Consider the following 25,897-nt stretch of genomic DNA (forward strand, 5'->3'; position numbering starts at 1 on the left):
TTTTATAAATTATTGGATGTGCTTCTTGTGATGTTCAAAGATTATTATATCAAAGCTTTATGAAATACTTTGAAAAAACTGTCAATGTGTAGAACCGTATCTACTGCTCATCACAGTTAATGACCTATGGCAGCAATTTGGCCTTAATTATAGAAAATGTTGCTTTACATTTAATTGAACTGTCACTCAGTGAAGCCTGAGAATTGTAACCACATCACAGGTGCAGTGTTAAACAAATATAATTTCATAGATGATCATGGTGCACGCAGAATAAAAACTCAAAATCTGACGGCGGATCATTGAACACAACCCCACCCATAGATAATGCCCCCAAGAGTGATGAGTTCTTTATTTAAAAGAAAAAAAATCTCACACCTCTAAAACACAGCGTGTAAAACTGCATTAAACGGGTTACCCGGTCACTGTGTCCTATAATGAATCAGTGCCTTGGTTTCGGCCATGACCTCAGGGTCATGTTTTCTCGACTACCACTTTATCATGGAACAATCAGCTGGGCAACTGCAGACAAAAGACACACATCTTCACCTGACAACCTTGGCCCATGATCCATGGACAAAGGTTAAGCAATAAAATTAACAAGGAATCTTGAGAATGAGTGATCATGTTAGTATTGGGTTGTGCTTCTCACATTCTTTATGTTCATTCTTCATTTACTCCACTTAAATGTATAAATATTAATCATGAGAAAATATTAGTGATGAGTAACTATCTTGGGGACTAGTGCAATACCAATATATTATGATTGTATTTGTGATACTTGTGATATTGGTATGTGGTACAGGGTCTGCAATATCAGTGTGTACTATGCGATATCGATAATGGGAAATGTAAAACTTACAATAACTATAATAAAATTGACAACGCTAACTACTGATCTGACAACAGACATGCAAATCCATGAACCCACATTAATGCAGCCAGAGAATACAAGCATTTTGACTGGTTCCACAAATGCTAACCAACCAATCACAGAAGAGGAGTTGATGACCGTCTCTGCCAAGTTGTGTCCATACTTGTCACCACATTCCGGAGCTGGTCACTTACCAGTCAAAACAGCCTTCTAAAGACAGGGCAGGTGGGTTTTCTCCGGGTACTCCGGTTTCTTCCGAAATTCCAAACACATGCATGCTAGGCTGATTGGACACTCTAAATCGCCCCTAGGTATGAGTGTGAGTGTGAATGGTTTTCCGTTTCCTTGTGCCCTGTGATTGGCTGGCCAACGATTCAGGTTGTACCCCGCCTCTGGCCCGAAGTCATCTGGGATAAGCTCCAGCACCCCCCACGACCCTAGTGAATATAAAGCGGTTCAGAAAATGAGAATGAGAAAGAAAAACATTTTAAAGCTACCGGGCTTTTTTGTAATAAATGTGATACTTTAAAAAGCTAATTCACAAATTAAAGGTTTAATGACAGATTCTTGGGAAACCTAAAATTATTTTTACTAACATAAAACAAGGCACCCCAGCGGATGAGTGGTTAGAGCGTCAGCTTTACAGATATGGGGTCCTGGGTTTAAATCCAGGTTGGTCCCCCTATGTGGACGTTGCATGTTCTCCCTGGGCATGTGTGGATTTCCCCTGGGTACTCTGGTTTCCTCCCACATTCCAAAAACATGCGTGGTAGGCTGTTTGAACACTCTAAATTTCCCCTAGGTACGAGTGTGGCCGTGAAAGCACCCACACAACCCTTGCGAGGATAAGTAACACAGAAAATTAATGAATGAAGACGCTTCTAAAATATTCCTATCTAATTTGTCAAAATGCTGAAAGTGTGATGCTTGAACATGCCCATCCTAATTGGATCAATACTTTTAGTGTCCTTGAAAAAAAGTCATCCATTCATAATTAATCTTAATCTGAACTCTGATCAGATTGAAGCAATTTTATAAATGAAGATTTAGCCAATGTCATACTTATCGAGCAATTAAAAATATTTCAAGAATTTATTTCCTACTCTACGTCATTTAATGATTTAGAATATTGTGCTGTAAAAGAATGTACATGGTTTATATTTTGGTATGTTGTGTCTAGTTATCCTTAGAACAAAAGTAGAGAACAAAATAGGAATTTGATTGACACAAAGTTTTATGTTTAGGGCAAAAAAAAATGGAAGGCGGCTCTTTATTTAGTCACAGGAGGTGCAGTGGTTTTATGGTACAGGTCACATCTGCCATGGGATAATGACAGGGGTAAGCCAAATGGAACAAGAAGCATGGGTGTTTAGTGAATGTGTGTGTGTGTGTGTGTGTGCATGTTTGTGTGTGTGCATGTTTGGAGTGTGTTTGAGCTGTATGGGTTGCAAAAGGGAATTAATGAGTCTCCTATGAGCTATTATCTGTACCTTGGTCCCACTCTGCAATAATGCAATCTAAGAGTGGTGCCTAACAACAATAACAATGCCTTTCTGCTTATAGAAGCATTGGACTTTACACTTTGTGATTTTTGAATTAAACAAAATAATGCTAAAATAATATTGCTCACTCTTAGATTTGTACAAGCAAAAAGTCATTCAGGTGCTTGAGTATCAGCAGGAAGCAGACTGCTACATGGGTCAGGATAAAACGACTCACATGCTGTCTGACCACTAAGCCAATTACAGTTACGTTGTCTGATTTAGAATCCAGGTTCTTCTGACAATGACCTACATATGTTTACCTGTGTCTGCAGTTCAAAGTTTTTCATTCAAATCAAGTGAAGCAATACATGGTAAATAGATAGTGCTTTTATCCACACTATGGTGCACACAAACCTTTATAAAGGGCTTCCCGGTGGGTGAGTGGTTAGTGCGTCAGCCTCACAGTGCAGGCCCTGGGTTCGAATCCAGGTCGGTGCACCTGTGTGGAGTTTGCATGTTCTCCCTGGGCCTGTGTGGGTTTTCTACGGGTACTCCAGTTTCCTTCCACATTCTAAAGGCATACATGGTAGGCAGATTGGACACTCTAAATTGCCCCTACGTAACTGCATACCTGTCAACTTGTACATTTTATACCTATTTATACGTTTTTTTACCATTTCAAATCATGTACGCCGTACACCAACTTTTGTACGGGGATTTTTTATTTTAAATAGGCTTGTAGGCTGGTAGCCAACAACGCTACTGTCATCGATTGTTACTATTGTCACGGTATACCAGCAAAAATGATCCTCAATCGTATGTATTTTTTTAGCGGTGCGTACGGCAATATCAATAAAGGATGACATGCGCATGCGTAGATATACATAGAGTAAAGTCTCGTAAGAAACGAGTTACCGCGAGTAAACATGCGTCGTGCGGTGTTTGTAAGTTTTTTGGGGGGTTTGTACGGGGAGTCATAATCATTTATAATGGCAGTTATCAGCAGAGGTTGACAGGTATGTAACTGTGACTGTCTGGCCAATTCAGGGTGTCCCCTGCCTCTGGTCAGCTGGTATAGGCTCAAGAACCCCCCGCGACCCTAGTGAGGACAAAGTGTTTCAGAAAATGAGATGAGATGTATTTTGTTCATTTCTATGGGAACAATTGATTTGAGATAGGAGTAAATTGACTCCGCCTCGTGCCCGTAGTCACCTGGAATAGGCTCTAGCACCCCCAGATAAGATGAGACAAACCTTTATGCCAATAATGCGGTGCCTCCATTCAAGAAGCTGCTATGCCTTCTAATTTAGGATTGAGTCAGTGTTTGTTTTACAAACCGTAATTTTTATTAGGTCATTGTTTAAAATCTGAATTGAAATCAATTGATATTCATTTGTATGCATTTTAAAAATGATATTAAATGTTCAAACTGATACACCTTAAACATTTTGACAAAAATTGGTTGCTTGGGATAGAGACAGAGAAAGAACGAGAGTGACAGAGAGAGGAAGAGAGAGAGAGATGGAGAAAGAGCGAGAGAGAGAGAGAGAGAGAGAGAGAGAGAGAGAGAGAGAGAGAGAGAGAGAGAGAGAGAGAGAGAGAGAGAGAGAGAGAGAGAGAGAGAGAGAGAGAGAGAGAGAGAGAGAGAGAGAGAGAGGGAGGGGGAGAGAGATTGATTTACCCTTGAGATAAACCATCCCAGAGAGTTACAGACTAATTCAGTGGAGGTGAAAGGGCGAGAAACATACTCGGTGAATGACTTTGACTAATGATTAAGATTTACAGCGCATCATTTTCGCATAAAGTGAAATCCTCCTGGATTTCGCACACCAAGTAAATCAAACAGGAGAAAGCAAGTGACTTTTGACAAGCATCCTTTAAAGAGTTTTTCTTTCTTAGCCAAGAGTTCATCATGACTGGATGTGAGTCGAACACGCGGTAAAATGGCTTGTCAATCTCATGGATATCTGAGGGATGGCAGTTTTTTACAATCATCATCACCATCATCTTCCAAACGCGGATTTGCGAAGACTCTTCCACCGGCTCACCATCGCGTCAACGCTGAGCATCTTATGCTTCTCCTTGGTTTACCTCCTGGCCGGATGCTGCCATTCGAAACTGGTCGAAAACTCTGACAGCAAGCCCCCCATGTTCGGCGTCCTCACAGCGAGATGGCCATACGCAAGAAACGACAGCCGGGGTCCCAAAGCCGCGGCAGTGAGCGAGGGTGCGTTCTCAGGGCAACCCGCGCTAGAAACGAATAACACCGGGAAGGAATGGACGGCCACTCGGAGGTTACCTCAAGCGCTGATCATTGGGGTGAAGAAGGGGGGTACAAGAGCTCTTCTGGAGTTTCTGCGCCTTCATCCTGACATCAGAGCTCTTGGTTCCGAACCACACTTTTTTGACCGACATTATACACGAGGACTGGAATGGTACAGGTATGTTTACTAACACTTAAGTTTCATCTCATCTTATTTTCTCAACCGATATAAGTATTTCACTAGGGTCGCGGGGGATGCTGGAGCCTATCCCAGCTGACTTCGGTCTAGAGGCGGGGGGAATTTAGTTTCCAATCAGGTTTGATGAGATGCCAACTACTCCGGAATTTCAGGAGTTTACCCGGAAATGCAAGGCAAACTTCCTTTAAAAGCCTCCATAAACTCTGCAAATCCCCCAAAAATGTAACTTACATTCTTTTTGAAGCAACAATTTCAGGAAAAGTACCAAATTTCCAATTAAAATGCCTTGGAATTCACACCATCGCTACGGCTTGCTCCATCTTGATTCAACAGCACTGTAAACTGGAAGAATTCGGTAACACGAGTGCATGTGAATCATCTAAGTTACAAGTTCTGACGAATAATTCGTCATGTGCAACTTCAGTGCATATCGATTTTGCGTGAATCAAATTCACTCCGGAAATGGGACAAGGGTACTCCTGAAATGTGGTCGACGGAGGTTGGTAGCTCTGCACCACCCTATCGTGCATGTCTTTGGAATGTGGGAGGAAACCGGAGTACCCAGAGGAAACCCACGCAGGCCCGGGGAGAACATGCAAACTCTACACAGATGGACCGACCTGGATTTGAACCCTGTTCCCCATTGTGAGGCTGACACACTAACCACTCAGCTGCCCCACTTAAGTCTTTCAAATATTATCATACATACATACATTTGTTTATTTTTATTGGCCTGCCCACACAGAATTGAAGTCTGAATGCCTTTTAAGATTGAGTCCTAACATGCCACATGAGAGTCGCCATCAAAGTAACTTTTTGAATCAGAATTATTAAGGTTTCTGACAGTTTCCAGTACAATTATTCACAGGATTGTTTACAAATTACATTTTTATTTGTGCTGCTCTGGTACGCAAACTGAAGAAAATGTATGTTTTCGATTTAATGTATACTATTTCTCTTACAGTACCATAACATTGGTACTTTATAATGAAGTTGTAGTGTTCAGAGATATATATGTACTCATGATGAACTGAATTACCTGTTGATTGGCCATCAATCATGAAATACCACGCCCAATACTAAAAGTCAGTTGGGACGTGGAGTTGACTGTAATGTGTTAAAGTTGTATAGAAAATAGATGGATGGAAATAAACAATCTAATAATTAATTTTAACTTTACGCTAATGTTAAATGGCTGATAGTAACGCAACATTTTGTTGTGTCTTCATATCAACAACATAAAACATTTCTGGTTACCCTCTAAATGGTTTTTATTGCCAGATTATTATATCATATATTATATCATCACATGACACCTGCCATGAATAAGAATGAATTTATTTTACAGATGTCATTTCGTGTTTTTCAGCAAGTTATATCACTTTTGATGCAAAATGTACACTGTTTCGAATGTCACTGAGTCAGGGGTTAGGGTTAGGAATAAGACTGTCATGGCTGTCTGGCAGCAAAGTAGAACCCAGGTTCCGGGAAGCAGGAAAAAAGCGATGGGAGTGCACAACTCACGGATTTTAATACGAAGATAGTCAATACAAAAACTGGGACAGGGTTATCAAAATCTAAAAACTGAGCTGAGAAGCTGCACACTAACGAAGAGGCAAAACATGACTTAAGTGAAGGAGACCAAACGAAACACTAGGTAATACTCCCACACAGACATGTCAGACACAGGGGTTTAAATACACACAGAGGGGCGGATTACCAATCACACTCACCTGACCACATAAGGAAAGGGGAGCCTGGAGGGACACAAGAGGTGAAACGCACACAATAACCCATACAGCACACATAAGTAAAAACGCGCACTCATGAGTGTATAAGTGTATGTATATGTGTGTGTATGAATGTTAAAGGTGAATGATTTTAATAATAGATGACAACTACTTTTTTTCTACAAAAAGGAAAATAGGCAGAACAACTGGCAATCCCTGTGACAGAAAAATCCTGGTTTTGCGTTTTTATGTGTTATCTCTCTCAAACCAGCAACGGGAATTGATGGTAAATTACAGAGGAAACCCAGTCTTTGGTGTGATAGCCAATAAAACCATGACCTCTGACTTGAGCAATATTATATACTATGGCAAATTTTGAGAACAGAGTGTGAAGGCAAACTGCCCGTGGCATTGTTGCAGAGTCATCTCGAGTAAGAGTCCGACTTTATGTGGACAGAGAATAGTCTCAGAGCACATTTTCAGTAAGTTTGAGTAATTTGGTTGATTAGGAAGTGTCACGATAAGTTCTAATGTCTAAAGTTTTTCCAAATATTACGTTTTTTTTTTCTGAGACAGAATAGTTTGAGTTTTCATGATCAGTTAGCCATAAGCATGTTATGACTGAATATTTTGTGTCGGTTTAATTTTCTGACTTTCATGAGAATGACTAACACAAAGTTTTTAACTTTTTTAATGATAACAAATTTTAAACTCAATACTTTCATGTAATGCCAGGAATAATAAGCGAAATTGCAAATGGTAAAAGTCTTCATGTGGTGTGTTGACTTGGATTCCATCATCAGCTTTTGCTATCAGTTGAAGCAGCAATTAGCAGTCTTAAGCTTACTCATCTTTGTGATCACATACCAAAATATATCCCTAAAACTATTCTGCTGAGATACAGTCAACTGTCATAGAGACGGCACCATCTGTCAACACCAATATGTACGTGTTTGTGAACATGTCTGTTATTCTCTATAAACCAGGGTGAGAGTAAGGCTTGCAGGATGAGTCCTCACAGAGCTGCAGCATAATCATCTCTGGAGCCGGGGCCAGATGTTACTGTCGTCATTTGGGTCTGTTCTCAGGCTGCTCCATCAAAACTTCCACTACTCAGATACAACACACATACACACTTGCAAATGTATACTGAAAAAAGAGGGGAAAATCTGTCACCCATTACAATATTTAAATAAAATTACAATAAATGACCTCAACATACATCCATAAGCACTCATATTCGTGAATGTGGATTCTTTAGAATTGTGCATATTGGGTAAGAAGCACATTTAAATCCCCATAAATATGATCCCAATATGACATATTTGAACCGTACCCAAATCTGGAGTGGGTTATAAAATGTTAAACAGCTTACTGTATATTACTATGGCCAAATACTAGCATTGGCTCAACGATGAACGAACATAATACACACAATTCCACATCTACATGGACATAAAAAGATCTGCTTTAGCAAGCAATGGGGTGGGCAAACCGGTCCTCAAGGGTCAACGTAGGTGCAGTTTTTTGTTCCAACAGATCCCGCACAGACACTTTGACCAATAAGACTTCTGCAGAAAACAAGAAGCACCTGACTGCAATCCACTGGTTGCACTTGTAGGACACCAGATTGGTGAAAAGGTGTCCTCTTTATGCGTTGGAATGAAAACCGGCACCCACTGCAGCCTTTTGTGGAATAGTTTTCCTGCTCTAGAGTAAAATGGATTCCTTGTGAGATGTGGTAAATCAAAAATCGAAATTATGTGATTGGTGGGTAACCAATTCAGGGTGTCCCCTGCCTTCTGCCCATAGTTAAGAGGCGGTGTGGATAATGAATGATTGTTGGATGAGAAAAAAAACGGTATCAGATGTGAAAAATCATATTAAGAAGGAAAACTGTTAGTCTGAAACTGATTGACTTAAGCAACAGTATTAAAAAAGAGGAAAAAATAAATACATTCAACATAAGTTTCAAATGTTTAAACATTGTTTGTAGCACAGTTGGGAATCTAAAAACTGCAACCAAGGTTTAATCATGGCTTTTCCATGATGCTATCAAAAAAAGTGTGTTTTAATTCACTTCAAACACACATATTCCTCTAAGGTAAACTCTTAGAAACAAGTCGTAAGCGTCCCCAGACATAATATCATTATCTAGATTCGATTAGATTAGATTAGATAATTTCATTCATACCGTATTTGGGAAATCTCATTGTCACAGTAGCAAGTGGGTGAGAATACAGACACAGGAAAAGACATAGTTTAAATTTGTAGTAATCTTACATGCAAAATAGTGAGGATCCCCCTGCCCATAAAGGTACTGTACACTTTTTGCCAGAAGATGTTTAGTAGAGAAACTAAATAAGACAGTACAAAACAAGTGTGGTTGCTTGTTTTTTTTTTTTTTTTTTTTTTTAGAAAATGATTGTGTCTAGGTGATGTTACTCTGATACTAGACAGCCACAACTCCCTGCAGGCCAGATGGGGGATCATTGTATGTCGAGCCACTTGACATCACTGTCAGCTTTGTCAATTGTCCTCTGAGGTCAGGTCATGTATGCTGAGAATTAATGATGTACTCCTATCATTACTTGGACAAACACTACATAAGTACAGTAGAGTAAATGAACAACAGGGGCTATAGAATTGTTACTTAATATGGGGCCACTATGAGTGAGAGGAAAATTGGAATACTTGTACCAATTTTACTGTAATTGATGACATTCAGATGGGCTGACCAACAATTCTTTTGTGAGAAATTGACTACGTGCAATATGGTCTGGATCTATACATTTTCTTTTGGGGAAAAAAAAACCTGATACCAGAGTAGCCAAAACTTAGTCAGGATAAAATCAAGCTCACACATGACCCTAATGAGGATTAAGGGCAAAGTAACTAATAGGTTTTGAAAAAAAAAGTAACACATTAAAATAAGCAACACTGATTTTTCAGTGCATGTTGTAGATGCTGTGGCATATATATTTCTTATACTAATCGCTTCAGTTTATCACATTTTTTTAGAGTAACAGCAACAATTCTTCACTTTTGCTTTGTAAAAAATACTCTTGGCAATAGGTTCTAAAAATTCCAAGATTTTATAGATAATTGAAAAAAATTGAAATAATTGTCCCCAAAACTTTTTTTTTTAGGATTTTCAGATAAAACTACATCTCAACACAAAACAGTAAAAAATAAAAGTCTGAAGAAAGGTAAATAGCAAAAAGAAAAAGAGTCCAGTGAGTCCTATAATGGCCACTTTTCTTGTATTAATTGTTGTAATGTTGTGAAAGCCTGTTGACTACTTCTACATTACCCCTCATTTTAACCTTTCAAAATGGAACAAAAATAACAAAACAATTGTCTGCATGTAAACCTGTAAAGAAGTTGCCTTATTAAAACAGATTTACGATTATATTTACATTGATCAAGCCTATACATTCATCCATTTTCAACATCACTTATTCTGGTCCGTTTTGCGGGGTGGTTTATCATCTCCAAGCTGACTTTCGGCGAAAAGCAAACTACATTTTAAATTGGTCGCCATTCAGTTGTACGGTGCACACAGTGACAGACAACCGTTCAAACTTGCAATCACAATCCTATGTTGCAGGGAAATGTACCACTACACCATCAGTGACACATTTATCAAGCTGCACCTGTATTTCAAGATAATGCAAATGGGAAATTGTATTAATTATATCATCAACGGACCTCCCCAATGTAGAGGAGCAATTGAGATCAGACCCCCAGACAAAGATGCCTTAATGGTGTTTGAAGGGAGATTGGATCAGGAAAAACGCTGTTATAAACCCTGAGATGGCCTCGAAGTTTACTGCCTCCCATGCTGTCTGGGATCGATACTTCTATCTCCTCTCTCTGACCTTGAGTTGACTCTAGCATTAGAGCGCTTTGCAATGGTCAGCTCAGCTTCTCTTACAATTAGCAGGAAGCTTTATCCTGCAGCAGGATTATCTCTAACACAGGGGGTCATGTTACACATAGCTCTTCCATCCACCTATGTAGCTCTAAAGGCCTCCATTAAAAAATTGCTCGGGTGAAATCTCATGTTTGACCCAATATGTTTTTTTAAGTTGTTATTTTTTTACTGATGGATCCAGGGTAGAAGTGAATGAAGTGGGAGATAAATTCAGGGAAGAGAGTTATAAAGCTCGGTTAGATTGCAGGCTGAACAGTGACGACAGTTACAGCAACTTCGCTGACCTCTTTTTCAATCCTGGGGAATGTGATAAGAGTTAGGATCAGGTGTGTGAGTGCATTTGTGTGCAAAGGCAGACTTGTTCAGATTGGGTCAAAAAAGTTCTTCCTTTAAGATGGCAAGTCTGCTTAGACAGGATTTTTTTTTTGTCTTCCATTCAAATGATCCCTTTTATTAACCTTGGCTTACTGGCAATGTTAAGAGGTTGTTCACTTGTAGTCTCAATGTCAACCCTAAGTCTACATAGCAATAAAGTGATAAAGTTAGCACGGGCAGATTATTAAAAGCATAGAAGTTTTTCTCCCCGTGTCTCGTAATAATGCATATCTTTTATCTGTGCTGGAGTTTCATTTGTTTTCCAAGCTCATCCTCACAAGGCTCACGGGGGGTGCTGGAGCCTATCCAAGTAAACCGTGGTCACCAGGCAAAGGACACCATGAATCCCTGAAAACTACACACTTACACTAATACCTAGGGGCAACATAAAGTGTTTAAATAGCCTACCCTGCATGTTTTTGGGATGTGGGAGGACCCGGAGAAAACCCACACTATCCCAGGGTGAACATGAAAACACCCCACAGTGAGGACCGGCCTGGATTCAAACCCGCGGCCTATCCATTGCTACCTGGTGTTTTAATGTAGGAACTAACACTAGAAGATAGGAGTAGGGAACCTATGGCTCCTGAGCCATGTGTGGCTCTTATGAAGGGTGCATATGATTCTCCGTTAACCTGTAAGCTAAAATTTGCAAGCATTTTTTTCCATTAGACTTCCTTTGCGAATATATACACTAATTGCTACTCATTAATTAACAATAGTGTAAAAATGTTGTTAAAAGCATTATGAGACTTTTTTTGTACTTTAAGTGTTGAAATTGACACATTTATACATATTTTGACTTTTAAATTCTGAGCTCTCATAGAAGGCCAGCAAGGTATTGGAACATAACAAATGGGAAAACAACTCTACCGCATAATTGAAAAAAATACACACTGTTTTATGTCTCAATGTTTGATTTTGTTTGAGGTTTGTAACTTGGATTTTTTTCATATCTTGGGACAAAATGGCTCCCGTTGGGGCTTTTTGTAATCTGAAAATTTCATGTAAAGAACCATTTTTAAGTAGAGGTATCATTTAACATATATTAGTGGTACCTATTGGCTGACTTCAATGCCCACAGAGTTGCAGTGAAATAGTGAGATTGAATGTTTTTGTCTGTGTTTGTGCAGTACGACTGACTGTTGACCAAAAGATAGTGTTTTGATGTAAATTTGGCCAATAAATATATTTTTAAGCAATTTAAATTTCCATGTGCATTTAATATACCATATTAAGACATGGATACATGCAGTTTATTATCAAATGTGGCATATATGTTTTTTTTCTAAAATTCTGAGAAATTTGAGCTTGGTACCTGTCGTCATATTCGCATCATAATGTGCAAATTCTGATAATCCTAATTTGATGTTCATGTATTGTCATGTTTTTGTTACAACTGTGAATGTTTTCATTTGACTGTTATATATTAATTTAACATGTTGTTAGTTCATGACATTCTGCATTTGTGACGCATGCCATCAAGGTCATTCATTGAAAAGACTTAAGACGAAAAAAATTACAAATTCTTTTCAGAATCATATGCCCCAATGACTGTTCTCCGTCTGCAATTCATTATACACTCATTAATAGGAGGCCGTTTGTGGCTTTCTGCCACCATCACATAGCGTATGGTGCTACTTGTGTTTTTGTATGTCCACAATGGCATGTAATTGCCACACAAATCAAAGAAGAATGCCTGTCATAACATTGGATGTTAACCACGATTCGGTGGGCAGTTGAAAACCATAAAATAAATGAATGCTGAATAGAGATTCCCCATATGATCTCCTATTGGTATAAATGTGTTATATTGAATCTTAATATGTATGCATATTTTTCTCATTGCTCTTATTACCAGATCCGATTTAGTAACTTCCACTTTGTGTTTTTGTTTTATTAACTGGGGTTCAGGTGTGTGTGAGTCTATGATCCACTTTGGAGGTGATCGTCACGAGGCCCAGACGGGTTGGGGTACTCGGCTCTCATTAAGACACTCCCTCGAGACTTTGGGCACCTCTATGATGGATGTCTCTTGGAAGTGGACAGAGCAGAGTCACAATAACCTGACCCCTTAATTGTACTCCATACAGAGGCAATGAGAGGCCTCCTACTAACACACTCATGCATACAAACTCATATTTACACACTCAAATAGTTAATATTTTAACACACTCTATGTTCATTTTTTTCTATTTTGGGTCAAAAGAAAAACAGTGAATGCCCTGCGATTGGCTGGGTGTCCATCATCTCTGGACCCAAGTCAGCTGGGATAGGCTACAGCACCCCCCCCCCCCCCCCGACCTTACTGAGGATAAAGTGGTCCAGAAAATGAATGATTAAATCACATGTATAATCCAAATCACCTAATAATACTTTGCTAAATATTCCATTTTATGATCAACTCCACATTTTTTAACATGCTGGAAAACAGCGCGATACTGATGAGGCTCTAGAGGGTCCTCATTGCCATATCTCCCACCTGCCACTCCCAGTTCCAGCTGGGACCCAGTGCTACATTGTTACCCTCAGTCTAATTCTCTGTCCCCTTGTATTCACACCTCTTTGTGTCAACCATATCACTATTCTTGTGGTCATTGTTCCTTGGTGTCAACACATACATACTTACCATAAGCCACCGTGACGATCAATGGGGGCTTTGGGGTTTCTGGGGATATAACTCACTAGAGAGTCTAGATGAAATATTGGGAAATTGCTAACTAAAGAGAGCTTCCTCAAAGGCAAACAGAGGCTTATGATAAACTAGATAATCCCTGTGTTCATAATATTGGATGTTTGGTCTTTCACTCAAAGTGCCAATTAATTCAGTTGAAAGTCAGATTGCTTTCACTTTTCGTATACCCAGCTGTTTCCTACAAATGAGAGTAAGAAAAATTTAAAAATATATACTACGTAAAAATATTTTTTGGGGGGAAAAAATACCACTATTAAGCTAAGAACTATTGGATTTATTGTCTAGTTGCACATTTTACACTTAATATTGAGTGACTGAAAATAATAATATTTATAAATATTTTTTTAAATGTTGTTGTAATGTATATGATGCTACCTGGGATAGGTTCCAGGATAAACTGGATGTAAAATCCAAGATTGAAAAAAATGCATACCTATCATTAATTCTTCTCATTTCGAGAACTTTTTACAAGAGAAATACTCATTCTACGGACCACTTTTCCCACAGGCATTTGTCCATCTTTACCTGATGTTTTAACGTAAGAACTAACACTTTCAGACACAGGTAGGGAGCCTAAGGCTCATGAGCCATATGTGGCTTTTTTGAAGGGTGCAAATGGCTCTTAACCTGTAAACTAAAATGTACCTCTAGTGCCGATGTAATCATTTTTTCCATGAGACTCCCTTGTGAATTTATACACTAATTGGTACTCATTAATTAACAACCGCCTAAAAATGTTGAAAGAATTATGAAACTTTTTTTGGACTTTAATTGTTGAAATGACCATAAAAATAAACATTTATATGTATTTTGACATATAACGACTGAGTATGGCTCACATTTAAAGGCACTTCTAGTCATTTTGTTTTTCATTAGTTTCCCTCGTGAATGCATATTCACACTTATACTGTTTAACAACAGTGTAACAATGTTGTTAAAAGAATTCTGAGACTATTTTGTACTTTAATTGTTGAAATGACCAAAAAAGACACACTTTTATGTATTTGACGTATAAATTCTGAGTATAGTTCTAATGGAATATCATTTAAAAATAAACTGCTTTGGCTTCGATGATCCAGATCCAAATATTTATGACAGTTATATTAGCAAAAAATAAAAAAATCAAGACACACAGAAAGATGCTTTGACGAATTGTAAAATAAATGTTGTCAGTATACCAACGATCCTACTACCAGGCAGTTCACCTCTTTTTCTCACTATATAATGAACGATGAGGATTCTCCCTATCATTTCCAGTCCGAGCTTCCACTTTCAGCATATTGACTCAAATGCATTCATATTAAACTCTTATAATAGATGCTGTCACATTGAATTCTGTCACAACTCACAACAATAACAAAATAAACTGCGCATTCACACACTGCATTCATTCATATGAATGGAAGGAGACTGCATCTCGGCACATTATGTCTTACTGAGCACCACAACACAGTGGTCCCATTGAAATAAATGAAAAGGTCAATAGTTCATGCTTCTGTCTCAGGCAATCCACAGCATCAATACAATTTTCTCTGTTTTGAATTATAGAACAAACACTTATTGTTAAACACTCAGTTATTGCAAATCATCCTCTCCTCCTTTGTGTGTCCATGTATTATGTTACCGAATTCTTTACCGGTAAAACTAGGAATTTTGCCAGAATTCTTTACCGGTAAAACTGGGAATTTTGCCATTATATTACGTGAATCGATGTTGCTGCTTTGATGAGACACAGTGAGGAGTGTTTGGCATGTGTGCCTCACCATTCTTCTGACCTCAGATTCCAACCTTCTTGTGCAGAGTTTGCATGGTCTTCCTGTGCCTATATGTTTTTTCTCCAGATACTCAAGGTTCCTGCCGCATCCCCAAACATGCATAACAGGCTGAATAAACAAACTAAAATTTTAGTGTAATTAAAGATAAAGGTAACATAGTAAGTATAATCGACCGGAGGCGGTCGATCAGGTTTTTTATTTTATTTTTGTGAATATTTTCGTTGTATGCTTTTTTTTCTGTGGGAAAACGCGCAGAATTACATAGACAAATATTTTTGTAACAATTTTTTGTAAATCTGCAATACTAAAAATATATTTTTGTACTCCCTTGATTGAGTAAGATTCCAAATTCCAAATTCCTAAAAAGAACCATAAACCACTAAAAATGAACCAATTGAAAGAACCATTCATGAATTTTACGACGCAGACGGGGCGCAGACACTTACAGAATCCTAGCAAAGTAAGAGTTCTGTTGATCGTCGATGCAATACCGAAGTGACGCGGCAGGGAGTGCGGACAATCTCGCGACATTCGTCATCTAGTAACGTCATCTAGTGACCAGCCAATCATGAATTTTACGACGCACAGACGGGTCGCAGACAGTTACAGAATCCTGCCTACAAACAACCTCCGGTCGAAATAATGGAGGCCGATTTTAAATGACAAGCAGACTTCACTTTCATCCGTCACCCAGATTTTTCATTAACAAAGCTCTTGCTATGCACAAACATGCACACCAACATCTACAGTGTGATATCTAAGAAATCTTAAGAAGTGTGTATAAAAGAAAAAAAACACAGAAAGCATATGTTTGCTTGCAAAATGTGTGGCTAAGTGGTTTGAAAATGTGTCTATCAATACATGGATGTAGACAGCGAGGCTCCTGCTGTTCAGGCAATTGGAAGGACAAAGGAAGTCTGCAGACTGCATGTCTCATACTGATCCGATCAAATGTATTCACTCTATGTGTGTATGTGCGATTCATAATAGTCAGAAAGCATTGGGAGGTGACTGTATTGATGGCTTCTTTGGTTACAAGCACATGAAACCTTTACCGATAACAGAGGCACGATGGCACGTCCAATGTCTTTCGGCTCTTGTGTCCCCAATGGCTCCTACTGTTTGTTCTGGGACTTTTTGAGATACATGATCTATAATCCTTATAAAGAGTGATTTATGAGTGTATGTGTGTGTGTGTGTGTGTGTGTGTGTGTGTATGTATGTTAAGATTCTCTCGCCACGTTTGTTCAAACTGCAACATAGAGAGTTGAAACTTTTTCTAGTGGCCAGAAATGGCTGTCGGATCCTAGTAGACGAGCATATCTTCACCTTCTCTAATTGTATATACTCAATCTTTTATTTGTTAAACACCCATTTTTTAAAAGAGATTTTTTTTGATAGTGCAACAATCGTCTTTCCCCTACTTGTAATTCATAAAAGAAACCTAGGCTTGATTCTCTGCTACAAGGTTATTGTATAAAATAAGATAGCTATTTGCCTTTGACCTTTGTGTTTAATATGATCTCATCCTTGTTTGTTTTACTGTCAGCCACGCACATGTACTGTTCCGGTTTCAAGGAAATGCCTATCATGGCACCTCTTCTTTGAGAGGCATTGTAAAGTCCAAATAGGATCAACTTCACAGTTACGAGATTGAGGGTTCACTATCAGCTTAATTCGTTTTTCTCCGGGTACTCTGGTTTCCTCCCACATTCCCACAAGATGCATTTTAGGCTGGTTGAACACTCTAAACTGCTCATAAGTGTGTGTGTGTGAATGGTTGTCTCTTTGTGCCTGGCAATTGGCTGGAGACAAATTTAGGGTGTTCCCCGGCTGGTGCCTGTAATTTGGCTGAGATAGGATCCAATGAGAATAAACAGTTTGGAAAATGAATTACTCGGGACTAGCTTTGAGATAATAACAGAATAAGATATTCATAGTAGACCAACTGATGGTGTAGACAAGGGGTGCTCAAACTTTTTTGCTCAAAGATCTACTTTTCGAGGAACCAACTTTGCGTGATCTACTTTTTTTTTCTGGTCCAATGACAAAGCTCAGCAGTTATGTATGCTGATGTTATACCTGATGTCAGTAAGTACCTAAAGTAGTGTAGACAGATAGCAATCATGCTTGGACTCGCAGTGGTGCTGTTTCCCAGCTCAAGTCTCATATAAAATTGTATTGCATTTTTTTTCACTCGATCAAATCTTACTATCACATGGTCTACCAATAGTATCTTAGTGATCGACTGTTTGCCTGCGATCGACTTATTGAGCACCCCTGGTGCAGATGTTCACTCAGTTGACGTGCAGGCAAACATGGGATCGATTCCTGCTTGGTCGTGTCATGATTTTGCGTGTGAATGGTTGTCTCTCTCTATGTGCCCTATGGCTGAGTGGCCAGTCAAGGGAATAGTCTGTCTTTCACCCTTAGTCCTCCAGAAATTGCCATTATCCTTGTGAGGATAAGTGGAATAGAAAATGAATGAACGTAATAGTTGTGAACTAATAAGAGCATGAGATATTCAGAATATGAGAAAATAATAATTGATAATATTAAATTAAACACGTTTATAAAACCAAAATCGGGAAGACGAGATCGGTTTTACAAAAAAACCTTACTTTTTAAAAAACATTTTATTCACAGCGGTTACAATAAGAATTGCTCATTTAGTGAATAACGCTACATGGCCAATACGTCACGTTTGTGACAGGTGTGACAGCAGATGCCTCTTGAGTCATTTACCTCTAAATCAACTGCGTCTGCTCAGTTTCTAACCCTGTAACACTGATATACACATGGTTTAACATTCAGTTCTATACACTTTGTATGAAATTCGATGAAATATGACTGAGGTTTGACAAGATTCAAAGTCCTATGTTGCAATCTACTTGCAGGAGTATGATGCCCAAAGCATTGGATGGCCAGATTGTCATGGAGAAGACACCTCGCTACTTTGTTACTGTGGAAACACCCTCAAGAGTCCACGCGATGTCACAAGATGTGAAGTTGATAGTGGTCGTACGGGACCCAGTGACCCGCGCTATATCTGACTATACACAGATCATCTCCAAGACACCTAACATCCCTTCTTTTGAGAGCCTCGCCTTCAAGAATCGCACCACAGGTGAGTGAGTCTATTGTACTAATAGGTGAGCCTCAGCTTTTTCCCCCATAGTTTGATGTTTCTGAACAGCTTGCTGACTGATCATTTGATTCAAATGTGGCAAAGAAGGGAGATATGACAACAGACTGAATAGGGTCCCCTCGAGGTCCGCAGTTGGTGACCCTTGTGTTATACTATGTGTTTCAGGTCAGATTGATTCTCAGTGGAGCCCTCTATGGATTGGTCTGTACGCTCAGCACCTGGAGCGATGGCTGACCTGGTTTCCCCGGAGTCAGGTTCACCTAGTCAGTGGCGAAAGACTCATCTCCGATCCGGCTGGAGAAGTAGGGAAAGTCCAAGATTTTCTGGGCCTACAGCGGATTGTCACAGACAAGCATTTCTACTTCAACAAGACAAAAGGATTCCCCTGTCTGAAAAAGCCTGAAGGTAGCAGTAAACCCCACTGTTTGGGTAAAACCAAAGGGAGGACCCACGCCTCAATTGAACCGGAGGTGATGCAGAAACTGAGGGATTTTTACAAGCCCCATAACCAACGTTTTTATTTGTTGGCGGGACAGGACTTTGGATGGCAGTAAGACATTGGTGTACTAAAAATCCTTTTCTCTGAAACTCGCTATTAAACACCGATTCCCCTTTTCCACTGTGCTGAAGCAGTTGCCTGGCTTCTTGTTTTCTTCTACTACTCCACATTCTGGATCGTCTGCATCCCTTCTCTTCACAGTTCGCTACTATCTAGAACATTTTGTGTTGGAAGACTTATGAATGGCACCTTATTTCAATCTTCTAAGAGTGGAAAAGTGTCTGCTAAATTATACTATGCACTTGGTTGTAATAGTTCACATCATAACATAATATTGATTATGATAGTTGGAACTGTAGTTCATTTTTACCTTCTACATCTACTTTTCATCAGGCCAATCGATGCATACCGACTGTGTGACTCATGTATAATTTTCTGAAAAACTGATGAATCATTTATATGTCGCTAACGACAAAGATGGATGAGCGAGAGAATCTCAAAATGAGCTCCCGTTAGACTGAGTGGTTTTGTATTCTTGAATAATGAATGTGGCTAAATGGATGTAGGTGGTGTAAGTGATGTGCATCACTTGGCTCTTTAGCACTCGTAAGCAGGGCTGTAAATGTGTGTGCTACATTTCGGGGATGAAATGTCCAAATGGTCTCCCATCCGACAAACGCATACACAAAGTTCAGAACCATGCAGGGTCTTTGTTCAGTCTTTGGATGTTTAAAAATGTCAGGCTTTTTTATGCCTATTTACAGGGTTTTATTTTTTTGCATGTATTTGCACTAGTTTAAGAACAAAAATGCAACTATTTTCAGGAATAAAAAAATGTTTCAACTCATTACATTTTTGTTTTTCTTACGGTATTTAGTTTATTAAATTTACAAATGCGACCCTATTAGTATCATATGGTATCAGGTTACTTCCAGTTTGTCCAGGATGCCCCTGCAGAAATGTGAATAACATTTGCAGTGATGAAATTGGTTTCTTTGTTGCATTAAATTAATTGTATGTTAACTGATTTAAAAATTAAAATTTTATTTCATTTTTGCATGAATACCATTTTCATGGTCTACCAGTGTTTTACTTACCTTGAAGTAACGTGACTCCATCATAAAGCCAGTAGCACTGTATTGTAATACCTTGCGATACGAGGTTAATGCGTTTTACTCGTATCTCAAATCAATTGTTCCCATAGAAATGAACTAAATACATCTCATCTCATTTTCTGAACTGCTTTATCCTAACTAGGGTCGCGGGGGGTGCTGGAGCCTATCCCAGCTGACCAGAGGCAGGCCAATCGCAGGGCACAACGAGACAAACAACAATAGCTAGGTGCAATTTAGAGTGTCCAATCTGCCGACCATGCATCTCTTTGGAATGTGGGTGGAAACCGGAGTACCCGGAGGAAATCCACGCAGGCCCAGGGAGAACATGCAAACTCTTATAGTCGTGCAAATACGGTATCTCAAGGCAAATATTTTTTCTGAATTTTCCTCGCATCTCAAATTTCTTGTATGTTGGGGCACTCGTATGTCAAGGTATTACCGTATTTAAACGGATGAGACACATACAACTGAGAGACCGCTGTCCTCTTGTGAACAATATTTCAAAAACCTCCATTTTAATTTTATTGCAAATAAATGCACAAAGTAGAACCAAATAATACAACAAAAATGTACATTATGAAAAAAAATGCCAAGGTACTCAGTGCAATGAAATATGATTCATGATAAAAACATGACAAATAATAATAGATAATTTACAGAATTCACTTCAAATAATTACCATATAGACACGCTTAATTTTTTTTTAAATGCACTTGAAATTTACTGTTTTCTGCCACTGTGTTTTAGAATTTGTACATTGAAATAGCAACACAAGATACATTATAGGGTTTATACAGTAGTTAAGCACTTATTGGCAAATTTGGGCAGTTTGCACATTTGCTACAAGAACCACCATTGACCTCATTTGCATGTGAGCAAGTATAACCTTCTCATTGTTTGATGGAACATATACTGCTGTGAGCAAAGGCACTCAGCATTTTTCTTGCAGAGACATCTGCTACTGTAACAGTTTTAAGCACATTTTCAAATCCTGTGAGGGATTTAACTATTCTATATATAATGACTTGAGCTTTTTTTTTTTTACTGCAGACCTAATCTTGGTCTCCATACAAGCAGTCAATCGTTCTTTCATTTTCCAAACCATCTATCCTCACAAGGGTCGCGGGGTGGTGGGGATCTGGAGCCTATCCCAGCTAACTATAGGCACCAGGCTGGGGACATCCTGAATTGGTGGCCAGCCAATCACAGTGCACAAGGAGATGGGCAACCATACATGCTCACACCTATGGGCAATTTCAGAGTGTTCAACTAGTTTACAATATATGTTTTTTTGGTTGTGGGAGGAAAACAAATTACCCAGAGAAAACCAAAGCACGGTGGGAGAACATGCAAACTCGACAGTGAGAACCGATGTAGGATCGAACCCTCGCAGTTCTGCACTTTTTCATATGCCCCCTAAATAAATAAACCTTCTTATCTTCACAGAAGTGCATACAGACGGCACAACAAAGGGTATTAGCTACACGTGCCCGGTGGAGGATTAAAATTCAGGGAGTGATTGTTATGAATCTGGGGGAATGAATTGTTTTCAAAATAATTATGACTACACCCTATTTTGCTATTTTTTGCTCCCTTATGAGGATGCGCAGTATGGAAGATGAATGAAAGAACATCAATTGTATTCATACAAACAAATAAACCCAAAATGCAACAAAAATGTTGGCCAGGAGATAAACAGTCGAAAAAAAATCAACGAAAAATAACACTAATTTATGGGAACTTAGAATCCCATACTTTGGTGACCTTTGACACTTTTTTTAAACCATCGCTGTCAGTGGTATGCAAGCTTATCTACGAAGTCGAATGCGGTGAGAAATGCTTTATACATATCTATCCAACTCTTTCTCACCATAGTCTTATTAGTTAATTAATGAATTGAAGTACACCTTTTCTTCTATATACAGTGGTACCTCGACATACAATCTTAATTTGTTTCGGGACTGAGCTCGTATGCCGAGCTTCTCGTAACTCGAGCGAACGTTTCCCGTTGAAATTAACTAGAAATAAATTAATTCGTTCCAACCATTGAAAAAACACCAAAAACAGGATATTGGATTGGAAGACCATTTTTATTCGTTCTAATTCACCTTATATTGACAAAGTAACACATAAAGAGTGGTTTAATAGTACTAAAATATGTTTAATAGTACTAAAATATGTTTAATAGAACTATATAATTTGACAAACGTAGAAGCAGGCGGCAACGTACTCGTACTCAAACATACGTTTATTGTAACTTTACACAAAATTGAATTCAAATTTTGTTTTAATCTTTTTTATCTTTGTTCTATGGGTTGACTCTTCAAAACGAACGCATCATCAAGAGTTGTTTGTTTTTGCCTTCCCTTTAAAATATTTTGAAAATGACATGCACAAATGTCATCACAATATGATAACACATCACCACTTGCCAGGTTGTCAGGGTGTCTCTTTCCTACAAAATCCGAAAACTCTTGCCACTTCGCTAGCATCTCTTTGATATCCTTTGTAGCCAGGATACATACGTTTATACTCCCGATGGGGCCTTCTCTTCTGCCATGAGGAATGTCCGCCTGGGCCTTTTCTTCCAAAAAGACCAGTTTTGTCGCAGTTGAACACTTTTTGGGGAAAGTAACTTTCCTGGGTGACAATAGAGTCAAATGTGTTGACAAATTTCACTGCAGCTTTCGAATTGGAACTTGCTGCTTCCCCTTGTATTCCAGATCTTTTCTTTAAATTTTTCGAACCAGCCATGACTCGTTTTAAAGGGTTCTGGTGGTGTTTTAGGCTGCCCCTTTTCAGATCCTTTGTTGTTATCAAATCCATGTAAATTCCGCTGGCTTTTTCATATATAGTTGACTCAGTCACGCTATCTCCTGCTAACCGCCCAGTGCTCGCAGATATATTTTATACACGAAAGAAATGTGGCAAAAAGACAGTACCATAATTCTCTCATCTTGAATTTTTTCTCGTATCTAGGGCAAATTAATTGGTTGAAATTATCCTCATATCTCGAGCATCTCGTAGGTAGAGCTGCTCATATGTCGAGGTACCACTGTACTTGATCTTTTTTTTTTTTTTTAGATTTTTTTTGTAGTCAGGACCTGAGGAAACCAACACTAGTAGGCATGATGCACTTCTTTTTGTCCAAAATAATTCAAAGCAATTAAAAAAATGACAATTCCATGTTGACCCTTGACTCTATAATTTGCTAATCTAGCAGTATTCCTCAATTTGTGGGGCGGGCAGGTCATTGAGGTCCAAGAAGATGGAGGTGTTGGAGAGTTTGCGGCCATTGGATGAAAGGTCCAGCAGTTCCTCTGCAGTACTCGGCACCGAGCTGATATACATGTCCCACACCTGCTCGGGAGCATCCAACTCTAATAACTTTTGCTTAATCTTTAAGTTCTTCTCGATGTTCCGTCGCTTGTGCTTGAATTCCAGGATGGTTTTGGTGTAGCGGTTAATGGTGGTGACGGAGGAGGCCATGCATGCTGTGAAAGAACTCCATGCTAATCTATAAATGAGCATAGTTTATTTGTAACATGGCGAGAATACAAACTCATTAGAAAGAATTGATTATAGGATTGACTAGTGAATTGCTCTAAAGTTGCCTGGGATAGATTCCAGTTGACCTAATTGTTTTGGAAAAATGAAAAATGTATTCACATTGACTTACATGTATGACCAACTGTAGTCCCATGTTTGAGGTTTCCAGTCTTCTGGGCCCAGACTGACAGTCAGCTGGAAGGCTGTAGTGAACATCATGTGTGCCACCATACCCAGCAAACCTACAATTCATTTAAAAAGAATAAATAAACCTTCTTTAATACAATTTAAAAGTAAAATCATCTTTTTTTTTCTTTAAAACAAACAAAAAGATTCCAAAACCCACAGAAAGGGTTTTTTTTTTCTGTGATACGGAGCCTTGGCAGATGAGTGGTTAGCGTGTCAGTCTCACACCTGTGGGTTACTAGGATCAAATCCAGGTTGGTCCACCTGTGTGGAGCTAGCATGTTCCCCCTGGGTTTATGCAGGTTTTCTCTGGGTACTCTGGTTTCCATCAACATTTTAAAAACATGCATGGTAAGCTGATTGGACCCTATAAATTGCCCCTATCTATGAGTCAGGATAAAGCGTTTCATAAAATGAATGAATGAAACTGTTATAAATTGTCTATTGGTGTATCTAAATGATGTACTTCTCCAGCATCACCACTTGGTGACAGTATCACATTAGAAGAAGCAGTCAGTTCAAGAGTCACCATTACCACCAACCTTATTAATTTTTTTATCAAGTGATTTAACATGTTCTAATTTTCATCGAATTACAGTTTACAAAATCTCCAAAATAGCCACTTATTTATATGACAGCTATAAGTAATGGTATAAAATAATAAAATAAAGCAGTGATCATATACACATGCTTACACACACTTGCAGAATTTTCAGCTCAGACATTTTTTTTGTGTCAGATTGAGCGCCATGTATTGCAGATTTTTGACATGATCTCGTGTGAAACTTAAGTCTTTTTTCCATATATGAGCGATATTCCATAAGAATCACCAAATTTCAACTGCACATCTTTCACACTTTCAGGGTGAGGTAGTTTAACAAGTATAACTACGATTCATTCATTCATTTTCTGAACCGCTTAACCTTCACTAGGGTCCCGGTGGTGCTGGAGCCTACCCCAGCTGACTTCGGGCCAGAGGCGCAGGGTATGAGTAGATGGACAACCATTCACACTCACACCCATACTGAGGGGCAATTTAGAGTGTCCAATCAGCCTACAATTAATGTATTTGTAATGTGGGAAGAAACCAGAGTAACCATACAAAAGCCACAGAAGTGGACCAACCTGGATTTGAACCCAAGAACCCAGAGCTGTGAGGCCGACCTGCTAACCACTTAAGCCAGCGGGCCGCCAAGTGGCTCCAAATGTTTGCCAAATTTCAACTATCTCTCTCCCTTTCTACTTGAGACCCTGAAATGGTAAAACCCAAAAGAAAGTGTTTCTTTAATAGTGTCAGTAAGCTTGCCATTCACATCACAAGTTTATCAGGCAATAAAATTGGTCTTTGTATTCTCCCTGCACGCTAACACATATTTCGTATTATAAGATGACTGGCTCTGAATAAAAGTCATCCTATGTTTCTCCTCTTTTACTGACTACGATAACCACCTCCAATGAATCAATCCAATTCTCCAAACCAGTTAATTGCTTAGCCATCTATGATGAAACTGTTTACAAGCAGCTTTTTTGATGAGACTGTGCTATAAAATGGATGAAAGCTTTATTATTTTCTATTTTCTCAAGCTATAAAACCCACAGGCACTAGGAACTAACTTCCCTTATCCAATTATTAAAAACACATACAAGACACAAAGCAGCTTTAGAGACTCAGTTACTGTTCAGATGATCAAATCACACCAATCTATGCAAAGCTTTCATTGTGGATTAGTTTGCGCATAAAAACAACAACAACCTAAATGTAAGGCATACCATAAATATTAATTACCAGCATTCATTTGTTCCTTCATTTTCCAAACAGCTTATCCTTACAAGGGTAGCGGGGGATGCTGCAGCTTATCCCAGCTAACTATGGGAGCCACGTGGGGGCATGCTGAATTGGTTGCAAGCCAATTGCAGGGTAATTAATATCAGATTGATAATAATAATAATAATAACAATAATGATGATGATGATGATGATGATGATGATGATGATGATGATGATGATGATGATGATGATGATGATGATGATGATGATGATGATGATGATGATGCTGATGCTGATGCTGATG

The 25,897-nt window shown here is 38.8% G+C and overlaps 2 protein-coding genes across 2 annotated transcripts in view; one reads left to right on the forward strand and one right to left on the reverse strand.

The window, feature by feature from the left end:
• Nucleotides 1–4,046: 4,046 nt before the first annotated feature.
• On the forward strand, nt 4,047–19,824 carry hs3st3l (heparan sulfate (glucosamine) 3-O-sulfotransferase 3-like). Its single transcript, XM_077739420.1, has 3 exons — nt 4,047–4,796; nt 18,227–18,456; nt 18,643–19,824. Exons 1-3 carry the CDS (start codon nt 4,330–4,332, stop codon nt 19,029–19,031), a joined length of 1,086 nt encoding a protein of 361 aa, XP_077595546.1. The 5' UTR covers nt 4,047–4,329; the 3' UTR covers nt 19,032–19,824.
• Nucleotides 19,825–20,605: 781 nt separating this feature from the next.
• gsg1l2b (gsg1-like 2b) overlaps nt 20,606–25,897 on the reverse strand; it is a 12,789-nt gene continuing 7,497 nt past the window's right edge. Inside the window, exons 4-5 of the mRNA XM_077739739.1 lie at nt 23,771–23,882; nt 20,606–23,608 (exon numbers count right to left, since the gene is read on the reverse strand). Of these exons, the coding sequence (XP_077595865.1) occupies nt 23,308–23,608; nt 23,771–23,882 (413 nt within the window). The 3' untranslated portion in view covers nt 20,606–23,307. The remainder of the gene's footprint in view (nt 23,609–23,770; nt 23,883–25,897) is intronic.

Source organism: Stigmatopora nigra, chromosome 18 (assembly GCF_051989575.1).
Source record: "Stigmatopora nigra isolate UIUO_SnigA chromosome 18, RoL_Snig_1.1, whole genome shotgun sequence".
Taxonomy (NCBI): domain Eukaryota; kingdom Metazoa; phylum Chordata; class Actinopteri; order Syngnathiformes; family Syngnathidae; genus Stigmatopora; species Stigmatopora nigra.